General features: G+C 38.6%; 1 protein-coding gene and 1 long non-coding RNA gene across 6 annotated transcripts; one reads left to right on the forward strand and one right to left on the reverse strand.

Annotated features, from left to right (window-relative positions):
• Positions 1-144: 144 nt before the first annotated feature.
• On the forward strand, positions 145-9,477 carry gfral (GDNF family receptor alpha like). Of its 4 annotated transcripts, none has more exons than XM_015362665.2 (10): positions 145-211; positions 1,727-1,864; positions 2,887-3,039; positions 3,778-4,179; positions 4,770-4,826; positions 5,477-5,807; positions 6,056-6,309; positions 6,678-6,767; positions 7,992-8,073; positions 8,458-9,477. In XM_015362665.2, exons 2-10 carry the CDS (start codon positions 1,744-1,746, stop codon positions 8,528-8,530), a joined length of 1,563 nt encoding a protein of 520 aa, XP_015218151.1. In that variant the 5' UTR covers positions 145-211; positions 1,727-1,743; the 3' UTR covers positions 8,531-9,477. The 4 variants fall into 4 exon arrangements, with proteins under 4 accessions (XP_015218151.1, XP_015218150.1, XP_015218154.1 ...); XM_015362664.2 differs by having other exon boundaries at positions 173-252; XM_015362668.2 differs by lacking the exons at positions 7,992-8,073; positions 8,458-9,477 and adding exons at positions 7,353-7,401; positions 7,513-7,581 and having other exon boundaries at positions 173-252.
• A 1,492-nt stretch (positions 9,478-10,969) lies between these two features.
• Positions 10,970-12,262, reverse strand: LOC138223890 (uncharacterized). Of its 2 annotated transcripts, XR_011182306.1 has the most exons (3): positions 12,003-12,262; positions 11,823-11,922; positions 10,970-11,081 (listed from the first exon to the last, which is right to left on the reverse strand). It is a non-coding gene; the product is annotated as an uncharacterized lncRNA (long non-coding RNA). The 2 variants fall into 2 exon arrangements; XR_011182305.1 differs by having other exon boundaries at positions 10,970-11,922.
• Positions 12,263-13,071: the final 809 nt, after the last annotated feature.

The following is a 13,071-nucleotide window of genomic DNA, read 5'->3' on the forward strand; positions in this document are numbered from 1 at the left end:
AACTACAATGCTTGTAACTAACCTTTTGTCGGTGAAGCAAACAAGAACTGAAAAAAAATACGTTTAAAATTCAGAATGTTTGCCAAGTATCCAGGTTTCCACTTCGTGGGGTCGCCCTTCAAGGTGACGTCACGTTGAGGCTGGTGTGGCCCCGCACCGCCTAGATCTGCAGGCGTCCTGGAGAGGCAGCAGTCCAGACCGGGCAGCAGAGGTGAGTTTCACCTCCCGCAATGAATGTCAGGCTGATTCTGGGTGAGTAGCCGCTTTACTCGCCTTAAACGTACGAACAGTTTCATACAAATCTTCTGTAGCTGAAATTTGACATGACGTTCATGGGGAATTTATTGTCAAAACTGCACAAATATTGAAAAATACGTTAAGATTGCCTCCAAAAGTTTTGAATGCACTGTAGAAGCATGTTATTATTGAGTACTTCTGACGTGAAGGATCAAGAGTGATTTCACATTTTAACAATCATAAAGTATGGTAACGAAACGTAAAAGCTGACTAACTGTCCTTATATAGCTCCCAAGAGAAAAATTAGAATGCAATTATATGAGATGTAATCTGTCATTTTGTTTCTTATTTTGGTTAAACATTGTTACTGATGCTCTAAGGTTTCTGCCTGAAGAAAACATGAATAAGAGATGTCGATTATAATGTGTTTTAGGTAGGTAAACGTTGGTGTATTTGGTTTAAGTAATTAAGGGAGAAAAAACGTCGCGAGGAGCTGCTTCAGACCCGTGGCTGTATTTATTATATTTGAACTGTATTTAGTTAGTGCCCAGAAAAACAATAAGCTACGCTTTCAGGGATCAAAGGTGGGCAAGAGGAGTGTGTGAATCTACACGTTTGAAGTATGTATTTCGACCTTTAGTTGAAATAAACCTATTGAAAGTGGTTACTTTCTCTGAACAAACGCGAGTGTTTACTGATGGTAGGAGGGCATTAAATTATCAGAAAAAAACTGAGCAGATAGTACCCTGTTTCAAAGGATCAGAAAGGTTTACACAGCAGTATTATTGAGCTTCCCTTTCTTAATTTCTAAATACAAGTTTTTTTTAGAACATTTAACAATCTTACTTTTTCTTCAAAAATAAATCAAAACTATATTTGAAATAATACAAAAATCTGTTTTGTTTTGAGATATGCGTACACTACAATGGCAGAACAGTTCAGTATTTGATTCTCAGCAATATAGAGATATTGGAATACAGCTGGTAGAAGTTAAAGACAAAATGCACTCATTGTCATTATCTCATTTCTTCGTTTTCTTAAATTTGTAAGATGGAAAATTCAGTTTGTTTAAACTTTTAATTTTTATTTCCACTTACATGAATGAATACTTTGAATACTTTGACATGCTTATAATGCATCATTCCAAAAGAAATCCTTCAGTCCTGCTTCAAAACAAACCTAACTAGTAAAAAAGCAAAATATGTATAAAAAGTTAAGAAAAAAATACATCTGGCTTTAAACTGCTTGAATAGAAAGCCCCCTTTTCAGTACTTTTCAAACTCTAAGTTATTATTGTTGTTGATATAATCTACAAAATTGAAACAGCCTTCTCCAAAAAATACCCAAGTGAACTAGTCCAGAAATATAATGAGATAGTTGCGCATTGGCTCAGCTTAGGTTGGAAAGGAATAATGACCCTTATATAATTCTAGCATTAAAAGATAGTTTAGTATGTTTTACCAAATATTCAGCTTAATGTTTTTCTCAGGCGTGCTGGTGTATCTGATGATCTGCACCATCCCATCCAAGACTGCAGACTGTATAATGGCCAAGGAGAAGTGTGCCTCAGACTCAAGTGCTTGCAGAAGTGCCTGGGATTTACTAATAAATGTCTGCAATGCAACAGGTAAATGGTTTTTCCCCAAGGCAAAGAGTGTATTTTTTTATTTGCCTGAGTTTAATATGTCCCTAACGGTTCTACCGTTTTATTCAATAACTTTAACACATCCATTACATAAAAAAAACCAATATGAGATAAATTATATTGAATTATAATTCATCCCCATGAAATCGGGCAGAAAAAATGAAATGCAACCAGGAGCTGGAAGTCTGAATGCCACAAAAGTGGAGGTGGAAAATCTTTTTTTAGTTCCTCATGTTCTGTAACAAGGTGACATGATTGATTTGTAGTGAGGATAAATGACAATTTGAATACAATTAAATTGTAATACCAGGATGGGAGCCATTTAGTTCAGGCCAAATGCATTAGTGATAGAACCATCAAAGTAAAATGTTTTTCTATAGAAGTAAAGCAAAAAACACTGGTATGTGTTTAAAAAATGTTAAATCCTAATCTCCTTACTTTGTATATAGGGAACCGTTTTGACAATTGAATTTTAAAGTATTGCCTTTACTTTTATAGGCTTTTAAGCCTTTCTGTAATTCACTGCAAAGTACAGTACAGTGACCTATGCTAATCTTCACCCAGAAGTGTATTTGCCAGAAAACTAATACTTACTGTATTTTAACTTAAATAACTCAAAATTATTTCCTACTGTGGCTACAAATTAATGGTCTTATTTGGCCATCTTACATTATAAGTCAAATCAGGGAACACTAATCAGAGGGCTCAAGTGGTAACTGCATAGTGCATTTACAGTAGGACCAGGAACAGAACTCACTTCTTTACCCAAACAGTTGTAAGAGTAGTGACAAGCTACCCAGCCATGTTGTTGAAGCTGGTACTCCAGCATTAAACCTCTGTGAAGACTATGAAAGGAACTTTGCAGGACCCCGAGACCCTCCAAATCTATTGTTCTTCTTTCCCTTGGAAACAGCTTGCCATGGGGATACCCATTATGGTTATAAACATGACAATGAGATGGCATATTATCCTAAATTGTGTATCATTTTGTTTGATTGACACAGGCGAAAGCTGCAGAATTAACCTGTCCCACCGATGTAATATGACGGTTCAGTACATGATGAACAGTTACCCGGAACTCAAAGGTTGTTTGTCCATGGAAGATGTTTCCTGCAGTATTCTCAGGTTAATTGCTCCCCAGTGCACTGACAGATCGGGTAAGATTAATATTTTTAGCTGCTAAGTCTGACTGGAAATAAAGTACAGTATTTGGAGTAAAAATAGTGTGCAACTCATAAAGTGTATAAATAAAGTGTTTAAAACAAATATTGCAATACCCTTTTCCTGAGAATAAGCATGTTACACAAATAATGTTTTAAAAACAAAGCAGTCTTGATTTTAGTCTAAACTTGACTTCATCCAGGGCTTGCCAGAACAATACTTACCTGAAATGTACAGAGTGCGCTAGAAAACTGTCAAGTGAAATGTTTCACTGTTTCAGTTTCTCGAGAATGACTGGGGATCAGTTTATGTCATGTCTGTGCTGAGATTCTGTACATTTTCAGTCCATCTCTAGCCAGGAGGATGATCAATAAGCTAAACCTTTTGGAACAGCAGAACTTGCTATCTAAACTGTGGAAATTAAAAATATTGAATTCATTCGCTTATTATTACCACTGGTTTGTGTGAAAATGCAACTATTGAATTCTGTAGGAGTAGCAAAGATGTTGAATATGTTTTACTTTTCAGTTGTAATTCAAAACACAGTTTTTGTCCATACGGTACTGTATATTCCTTCAAATGTCAAAAATCTCAGTTACAAGCCAAAATGCTGATTCGAAAATGGTGAACTCTATTATTGACTGGTCTTTGTACAAAAATGTTTGAAAGAGTGTATGGGACCTTAAAAGTTGTTAATTCCTTTTCTGTGTGGATATGTGCATGCTGTTTCTCAGATGGCCTGGGACAAAAGCAGCGCACACAGTGTGAGGGGACAGGAAAGTGGAGAGGTACAAGAGGCCATGCTATTGCCCCACTGAGCTGTGTCTCTGCCCTGGAGCACTGTCAGGAGTCCCAGCACTGCTCCAGCCTGTACGAGAACATGAAGGATTTGTGCCGCACAGACAAAGGCCAGTGCAACACAGTGAGCTTCTGGCACTTTTGCCTTTCTGCTTGGAAAGAGCTTGTGAGCGCTACACCACTGGCTAACTGCACCTGCTCCAGCCAGAGAAGGAGAAACTGTGTAAAAATTTGGAACACCTTGTACAATAACTCCTGCATCAAACATGATGAGAAATATCAGGATCATTCAAATGCAAGGCATGAAAACACATCTGAGGGGCAGGTTGTCAATATGTGTAAGTACCCTAATGTTTTTATTATTTATAAAAATAACACTTCACTTCACTTAACACTGGTTAGTGCTTCTGAGGCTTCAGACTTCTTAGGTACTGGGTACAATTCCAGACTGGGGCACCTTCTGTGTAAAGCCTGCAGGTCCTCTCAATGTTCACATGGGTATTTAGTTTCTCCAGTTTCCTTCCAGCTTCAGAAGGCATGTTAACCAGATTGACTGGTGTGCTTGACCCTGTATTTGCATGTGTGCTCTGTGACGGATCAGAATCCCCATCCAGGCTGTAGTCCTGCCTTGTGCCCTATGCTTCCAAGACCGGCTCGGGTTTCCCACAACTCTTACCAGGAATAAGCAGCCTTCTGAAAAAAATATTGGGATCAGGGCACTAGGCGGCCAGACTTTACCTAAGCGTGGAAGAATGTATGTAGATTTCCTTTGTCTTTGTAGTCTGCTGTGTGCAATCACGGTTGTTCTCAGACCTGAATTCACCTTTGTATCCCTTGTGCTTGTGTCCTTGGGTCCGGATTTACGTGTGGACCTGTTTTATCAAAACATTTTCAAAGCCCTTATAAAAGCCTCCTCTTTTCATTGCAGTTAAACCTGAAAAGGATCCCAAGCGTTTATGGGAATCAAGTGCTCTTGCAAAACATGGTAAAGTGTTAAATTTGTTCTACATCCTAAGAAGAAAAAAACAAGCCTACCTGATTTATCTGAAGAAGTATAGTGTAGTTGTCATTTTTGAAAATACCAGTTGTGATTTTTGATTTTTTTTTATAGACTTATTCTTTGCTTTAAGTCAGTGATAAAGTCAATGAGTTGATGGCGTTACACATAATGAAACAACAGAATTTAACCAAGGTGTTTTCCAACTAATTTTACTTTGCACTACTACTGTATATGAATATCTGTGTCACTGAATTTGATTATTTGAAGGCTCTGCATATTCTAAAGAGTTTTTAGACATTTTTTATCAGGCAAAAGACAGACTTTTTATCAGGGTTTCCAGGTGACCTAACAAGTCAAAGCCCTGCTACTTGAGCCACTATGAGTCTGTTGCTCAGCAGTAACCCCTGGGGTCATCTCTCAGCAGCTGAGAGCTTGCAGTGCTCAGGTTCCAGGTTCATCTCCCTCACGCTCTAAGCTGGCATGAGGATGGTACTCCTAAAGCAAGGCTGATTAGGCGATGGCAAAATGGAAATAAAAATAAGCTTCTGACCATCAGCCAAATCATTAATGGTGTTAAGGCTTCATCCAATTAAACGCCTGTATTTTTCATGCTCTGCTTAAAAACCGTCTTCCAGCGTACGGAAGGAAGGGATCGTGCTTGGATGTCACGAGGCTCTGTCTACAAGACGAAATATGTAACAGACAGATGGTACCCCACATACAAGCATGTTCTGGAAACCCAAATCACTGCAATGCCACTCACTGCCAAAGAGCTGTGCAGCTGTTTTATGACCAAATGCCTTACAGCGTCGCTGTGATGCTGGCTTTCTGCGACTGCAGCCCTACAGATGATCAGTGTCTGCAAGTTAAAGACGTCCTGCACAGTCGTTTCTGCTCAGAACAGCAGGGTACTTCGCCGACGTGCCTGGAAGTGCTGGACAGATGCCTTGAGGAAACATCATGCAGGTGGGCTCCAGGGAGCATCAGAATAAAGGGTCAAATCCGTTTATGAGCACAAAGATTAATGACTTGTCATGTGCTTGTTTTTTTTTTACTAATAATGTAAGGTATTGAAATAACCCCTTAAGAACTTTGTTCATGTATTTTCAATATCCTTTTTTCTTAATTACTTTGCAATAGTTAGGTTGTTCAATTTAAAAATGTGCTGTTTTGCAGCATGATGAGCCAACTAATTTGTGACTTATACCCATTAGGCACAGATATGAAGTATTCCATTCTAAGTGCTGGGGAGGTGGAAGGGCAGTTTGCAGAGGCCATGCTGGGGATGGCTGTGAAAGTCACATGCATGAGGAAATGATGCGCACTGATGACAATGAATGCAGAGCCGCCTTCATTGGCACAATGGGAACATTCCTCCAGCACCCTTGCACCTGCAATGGACTGCAAAACACAGAGCAATTAAAGTGCAAACAGCTTAATAATGTGCTACACAATAGGTCGCACTTTGGTAAGTAGTTATCTGGACTACAAATGCCATGTCGATAAATAATGACCATTTCAGTTCTAAATTATTTTGATCACATTACATACTGTACTATGTAAAACATCCTGCATTAAGAAGGTTTTGACCTAAGAAAAGCGATGGAGGGCAGCCCAGATATAATGCGCACTCTCTTGCAATCCTTAATAATGATTACTCTCTGCACCTAAAAATCTTCCTTTTACTGTGATCAAGTTCAAGGTGTCCATTTGCAATCAAAATAGTGACAATGCATGTACAATTCTCTGCAAAAATGTTTTATTTACTACACTGAAAATAATGTAGATACAGTATGAATAATTTTAGATTATTTCTAATGTAATTTTTCTTTGAAGTGTTCCATCTAACAAGAGAGAGTTTTCCACTGTATGGGGGTTCTCTTGACAATGTGTCCAGCAAAACAGGATTAAGCTCTTTATTCAGTGGTAAGTACACATATTGTTAATATTGTAAGTGAGGCTTTAACTATAGAACCATTCATTCCTGAATTGTGGGATTTGCACTATTCCCTAGGATTTGGGTTGTTTCCTGGATAGAACTAATTAATCACGTGTCTGTGTCTCATGCACTGTACTGCTGCACAAAAGAAATGCAACACTCAGGCCTAATGGTTTTAAGCCAATATTGTAAATAAAGATATCACACACAAAACAAATGTGAGAAAAACTATATCTCAGTGAATCATTGTATGTTTTCGGTGTGAAATGTGATGCACTGTCAGAATGAATCATTACACAGTCAGTATCGGATATGGCCCGAGAAGTTCTGGCAGAACTGACACAGAACCGATCAGTCCCTGCTGAAGCCTTGTTTCTTGTGGATGACAGTAATGAGTTGGTCCCACATGTTCTGTTTAACTCTGGTCAGGAGAAGAATCTGGACATGTCAAGACCTCAAAAGTAATCTGAATCGTGCTCTTGTTCACATAGAACTGTGTGGTTTTGCATTGACCTGCTGGAAAATCGGCAATGAATGACCGACCTGAAAAAATTGTAAAATTGTTGTCATAGGGACTTTCTGAATGGATCAGTGCTGTCCCCGCAAGCTTCAATTTGTCAGGTCTGTCAAGAGCAAAAACTGCATTTATTGGTGAATCAAAACGCTCGACCACTGTCTGCCACAACCTCAGATGTTCTGTGGCCCTTAGAAGATGGTGATTTTGTCTTTCAGGCATCACTGTTACCACTGAACGGCCTCCAAGCATGCAGATCATTTTCACACAGATGGCAAAATCATTCTGCTCCTATGCAGGCAGTTCCATCCAGCAATTTCATGTACCGTAGCCACTGCAGTGTAGAAGTGATGACTATGCTATGGATCAGACCGATGTGAAGTGACGTGGTGTGATCCGTCGTCACTGTGGTCTGTCCCTAACAGAGACTGGTTTCTTCTGATTGTTCATGCAGAGCATCTAATTTTGCAGACTTATTACTCAACTCTTTATTACTCATGCAGGGCATGGTTGTATTTTTCTTGTGCCAATTTAAAAATCATGACTTTCTGAATGGCTGTCTGTACTTATTATTCTTAATTAAGATTTAGCAGTTTTAACTCCATTCATAATACCAAACCCAGAGCACTACTGATGTAAATTTCTGTGTTCTCACTGTGTGCGCATATCTGATTCTGATTCCAATACTCTTTTACAGGAACAGTTGCTTTTGTTTTTGTATACATCATAGTGATATTACTTGTGATTGGAGTTACCATGTGGGTTTTGCACAAAAAAAGGTATGTCAGTAACATTCAGTTCCTTGGAGTGTTATTTTCTATTTACAATTGATGGTATTACTATTTACTACTTAAAGAACTAACCAGCCTAATTAACATATTTGAAAAATGTAGACTTGGATATGGCATTCTGCACTCATCACAGACATTGTGAAGATTTTTATACTCAAATTGTTTACTTTGTTTATTTGGTACTTTACATCTGGAATAATACTGGTAGTTACAGGCTTGCATGATTAAATATTTTATCCACTGTGTTACTATTTCAATTTTAGCAACAGTGTTATCATCTCCATGTTTTTATGAGGATCACAATATTCTGTCATATTTTACTTTACCTACATACTGCATGGAAATGTAAACATTAGTTATAATGTTTTGCAGAATCTGCAGGCCACCTGAGAGACCCAGATATCTTCCATCTACCAATGCTAATGATTGTCTTGTGATTTACTGATTTTATTCATACATTAAAATATACATACAGTATACTGTTCGATCATTTCTGATAGGAAATCTGAACATGACATCAGCAATACCATTATTTCAAAGGCTGGACATGGAAGTGTATATATTTAAGTGTTTGCATATTATGTTTTACTGAATTCAGCCTTGCATTTTAAATTTTACTCCTTTTCTCTATGTGAAACAAGTTTTGGTATGTTTGGTAAGTATAAACTTCTGTAGTCTCATTCAGAAAGCAGTCTTCAACAGAGTTTTACCTTTTGATACACTGTTCCTACAAGAGACCATTGAATACTCCATAACTGCCCACTGGTCAGCATTGGTGCTTAACAGTGCTGGGGCCCCGGGTTCAATTCCAGACCCAGAGTGCTGTTTGTGTGGAGTTTGCATGCTCTCCCCACAGAGATAGTTGGGCCCTAGATGCCTTCCCGTCGGTGATTTCAGCACAGCGTCTGCCTTCTTTTGGTCTCACTAAGCAGGTGCATTTCTGCAGTGTGATGGGAACTAGCAAACCTAGTCTGTGCCCTTTTGTGCATGCTCACATCACATGTACTTTACACTTCTGTGTATTGACATACAGTACTTCTGTCATTGAATACAGTATTCCACTGTATGTTTTGAATATTTAATGCAGTTTCAAAATTATTTCCACCTAAAGCTTTGACTTTGGAAATGTTACTGTGCGATACAATGGGGAACACAAAAATACTACCACATGAGGCTGCATTTGAAGGTTTTTTTTTTCTTGGTAGTGTCATATGGAAAAAGGTGAAGGAGGAAACTGTTAATATTTTGGCAGCATCTTTACTCTCTTGCTCCTTACTTATCAGGATTCACTGTTTATATTTTTCAGTTTCCTTATTTGTCTGCTTGTTTTAGGTGTTGTGGACAGTACTGTACTTTGTGTTCTGTTTAATTAATAAACATCATTTTGAATTACCTGTTTTCATTTAGTCTTTAATTATTGTATGCAATGCACACTATCATACACCCACATGCAGACTGTAAAAGGGCTAATGTGAAATGATTCTGCAAAAATGTCATTTTATTATTAAGAAGGGACAGCATGGATTCATGACAATGTGAAGAAGGCTCAGACCCTAACTGATAATGGCACATCCAATAACAAGAGCGTGAGAAAGCATTGATTAACTATCAGGAATTGTTTATTTAAGCTTAAGGGAGTCTATAGTTTTAAGAAATGGAAGTAGTACAGAATCATCACAGGTGTTCCTTCTTCTTTCATGAAATTGTCATTTTTTAAAAATGATGTTGGAAAAGCATGATTATTTGTCATAGTACTTCATAAGGCTATTGCCCATCGAGATGCTTTTATTCATGAGAGATTAAGAGTGTCGTGTTACTAGGAATTATTCAAAACACAGATGCTAAAGACACCTTCTGTTTTCATGGTAAGCATGATAAAAGCCTGATAAGTACTCACAAATGCACAGAGTGGGTGATACTACCTGTAAAGTCAACAACAAAGAGTGACAATCTAATATTTGCTCACCATCTCTGTGTGCTTTCCTTAAAAGGCCACCATGCGTGAACATAAAAGCTGCGCTCTAAAGATGTGTCTTGTGTTCACAACTGAACAAATTCCAAAGTCTTCCTTGAAATTAAAAAAATAGACTTGGTGTAATTAATTTTATCGTGACTGGTGTCCCTTGCACCTGTTGCTCGCTGGGATGGACTCCTAACCAGTGACCCTGCTGTATGTTGGATAAAGGGGATAGAAAATGGATGGATGGATTTGAATGCGTTCTGAAAGAGTATAAATAAAATTATTTGGCTTGTGCACCTCATCTCTCCATGCATGTGTAATGTAAAGGGCTTCACACATACTGTATTTTGGTTTTGTATACCAAAAGTATTTTGCTTTCCGGTTAATGCAATATGTGATACATACTGGTGTCTCCTTCCAAAACATCTCATTGAAATGAAATAGGTTAACTTGTGACAGTGTCTTGAAAACTGGTTTCATGAATTGCACATCTCATCAGGGGAATTTAAAAAGGTGAAGAAGGAAGACACCCAGTTCTATACATTTTGCAATAGTATGATTTGCAAGCAGAAGATGTAGTAACAGATCTGAAAAATACAAACATGGACACATGCAACATGCACATCTTCTCTCACATGATATCTTTAGTAGATTTCACTCCATCTCTCCCACCTGGGTTCTATGTACTGTAAATGTTTTAATCACTGTTTTCATACACAGCTAGGGCCTGGAGGGGAGGTCAACCATCAGGCCTTGGACCCCCTGAGATTTCTTTTTCTTCTTTGGAGTTTGTTGTTTTTCTCTCCCTTGTGCCCGATGGTTACATGATCAAATTAATCATACTGGCCACTACACTACAGTAGACACTTGTGACTTGATAGCTTTAAAGCTGTTCTGTAATAAAAGATCATAAAAAAACTCAAATGATATTAATGAAATATTTAATTTAAAAGCTTCACAAATCAAACATATACTGTTTATTGTCCAGGACCACACAGTCCGCAGAGACAGTGGCTCTTATGGGATGGTAGGCAGGCTAAATGGGAGGTAAGCAAAACGCAGTTTCAACATTTCAAAGGCTCACAAGGTCAAGGGAACAGCAAACGGAAATTACCTGAAAGTTTTGTTACAGAAGTCTCCAAAGTTTACCCTTTTAGAGCTGCAAGTACAATTTGTTCTTTACTTGCAGATGAGACCCACTCCCTTGTACCAGCACCTTATATTAATGATAAAGTAACAAAATTGCTAACGCTTTTGGACATAAGCTGCTTTATCTAACGATTTGCCAACTCTGCTGTGAGACTTATGTAGTTCATAACTTTGTCAGTCATTGCTCAACATACCTGTAATGTACAGTATGCATCTAAGCCACGACTTAATCGGGTAAGACCCACAAACACCAATGAGCACAGTAATAATTATTAATTCACGTGGCCTACGTATTAACGTGCTAATCAGATGAAATTGAAATGTTCCGATTCGGAGCCCAATGCAGCTCATTAGAGCAACAACAACGATGAGCTCTCAGCGCCGTACTGAGCCCCAGTTCAACTGCTTTGATCTGCACTGGTTGCAATTGAGCTCAGGGCTGGAGACCATTGACCCATCGACACCGCAATATATCAACACAAACACAACATGCAAATTAACATCAAGAAAACAGCGAGAACGATAAACATTTCGAACGTGGTTTGAGGATTCAGATAGAATAATTAACCTCTACGCAACAAGATTTGTGTGAACTACTTTTGGGATTAAGAAGGACTTTAACACTCACCTTCACAGACTGCTGTATAACTGTTGCCACCCAGCGGACATTCCTCAGAGGTGTCATTTTCTACCGCAATTCCTTAAAGTCCAGGATCAGAACATCAGCGCTGATTGGACAAGAGTAGCATCACTCACGGCTGATGAGCCAGAAAGCCCACACTGATTGGATAAGAATCGCGTCACTCACCCTGAATTCCAGGATGTCCATGATCATTGGAGAAGATCCGCGTCAATCTCCGTGAATACCAAAATCCCTGGGTTGATTAGATAAAAGACCTATCGCGCCCGCCTATATCGTTACGTCATATTGTAGCGACATGGTGACGCGTGATTTACGCGATAGAGCTGCTGGTTTAGAATGGTTGTTGTGTTGCTGCAGTACAAAAAATAAAAAATATGTCGTTGTTTACTGATGGGTAAAATCACATTGTTGGTAACTTCGGCTGTATTGCTGTCAAATCTATGTTTTTACTTCTGGACATTAAATCAGTAGCTGTCGACATGGTTTCGCAGCTTTTTATTTTTCACACGGCAGCCGATTCTGTTAATTGTCTCAGACAGCTTAAACTGGAATACTGTTTCATTAACCCTGCAGACTGGTTATTGTTAGTGTTTTCAGATCCATAACTTTATACGTGTTTTGTTTCGTTTCTAAGCACAGAATTGTCTTTATTCCTAACGCGACTCCTTTCGGTTTTTACCCCGGACACTGCTTATGCCCTTACACAGTAATGATTTCACACGTGGTTTTAAGAAATCCTTCTTCAAAAAATGAGGTATGCTTTCACGAAACGTTCAAGTCATAAAATGAGAATCTGCTCGTCTCTTAAATAGCTTCACTCCGCGCGTAAATGTATTAAATTGCACTTGTTTTAAATGCCTAAGAACATTCAAGCATATCGTGAACTTTTGACATGACAAAGTATTGTTAAAATTGCAGAGTAGATTTGAATAGATGGTGAACGTGTCACATCCCTCTGTGCAGTTGAATATCTGTGATTACATTAATTGTTTCCTGCAGGTTACCTTCCTGATTGACATTGTACTGCTGCCACTTTTTCCCCAAATTCTTTGCATATCTTAACTCGCCGTGTTCTAATTTTGTAGGGAGTGGCATGATCCCTGAATCCGATTAAATACTCTTCAGCCTGTGTATTGAGCGCTGGCACAGCTGTGCTCAAGCCTGTGTATTGTGCGCTGGTGCACTTTTTACTCAATAAATTGACGTGTTTTTGCTCCTTGAGTTTCTGTCCAGC

Source organism: Lepisosteus oculatus, chromosome 17, assembly GCF_040954835.1.
Source record: "Lepisosteus oculatus isolate fLepOcu1 chromosome 17, fLepOcu1.hap2, whole genome shotgun sequence".
NCBI lineage: Eukaryota > Metazoa > Chordata > Actinopteri > Semionotiformes > Lepisosteidae > Lepisosteus > Lepisosteus oculatus.

What these genes read in the sequence shown, in the direction of transcription:
- gfral (XM_015362664.2), top strand. Translation starts at nt 231, where the DNA reads ATGAATGTCAGGCTGATTCTGG. An exon ending in CCAGTGCACTGACAGATCGG is followed by an intron (nt 3,040 to 3,777) that starts GTAAGATTAATA and finishes GCTGTTTCTCAG; the next exon opens with ATGGCCTGGGACAAAAGCAG. An exon ending in GGGGCAGGTTGTCAATATGT is followed by an intron (nt 4,180 to 4,769) that starts GTAAGTACCCTA and finishes TTTTCATTGCAG; the next exon opens with TTAAACCTGAAAAGGATCCC.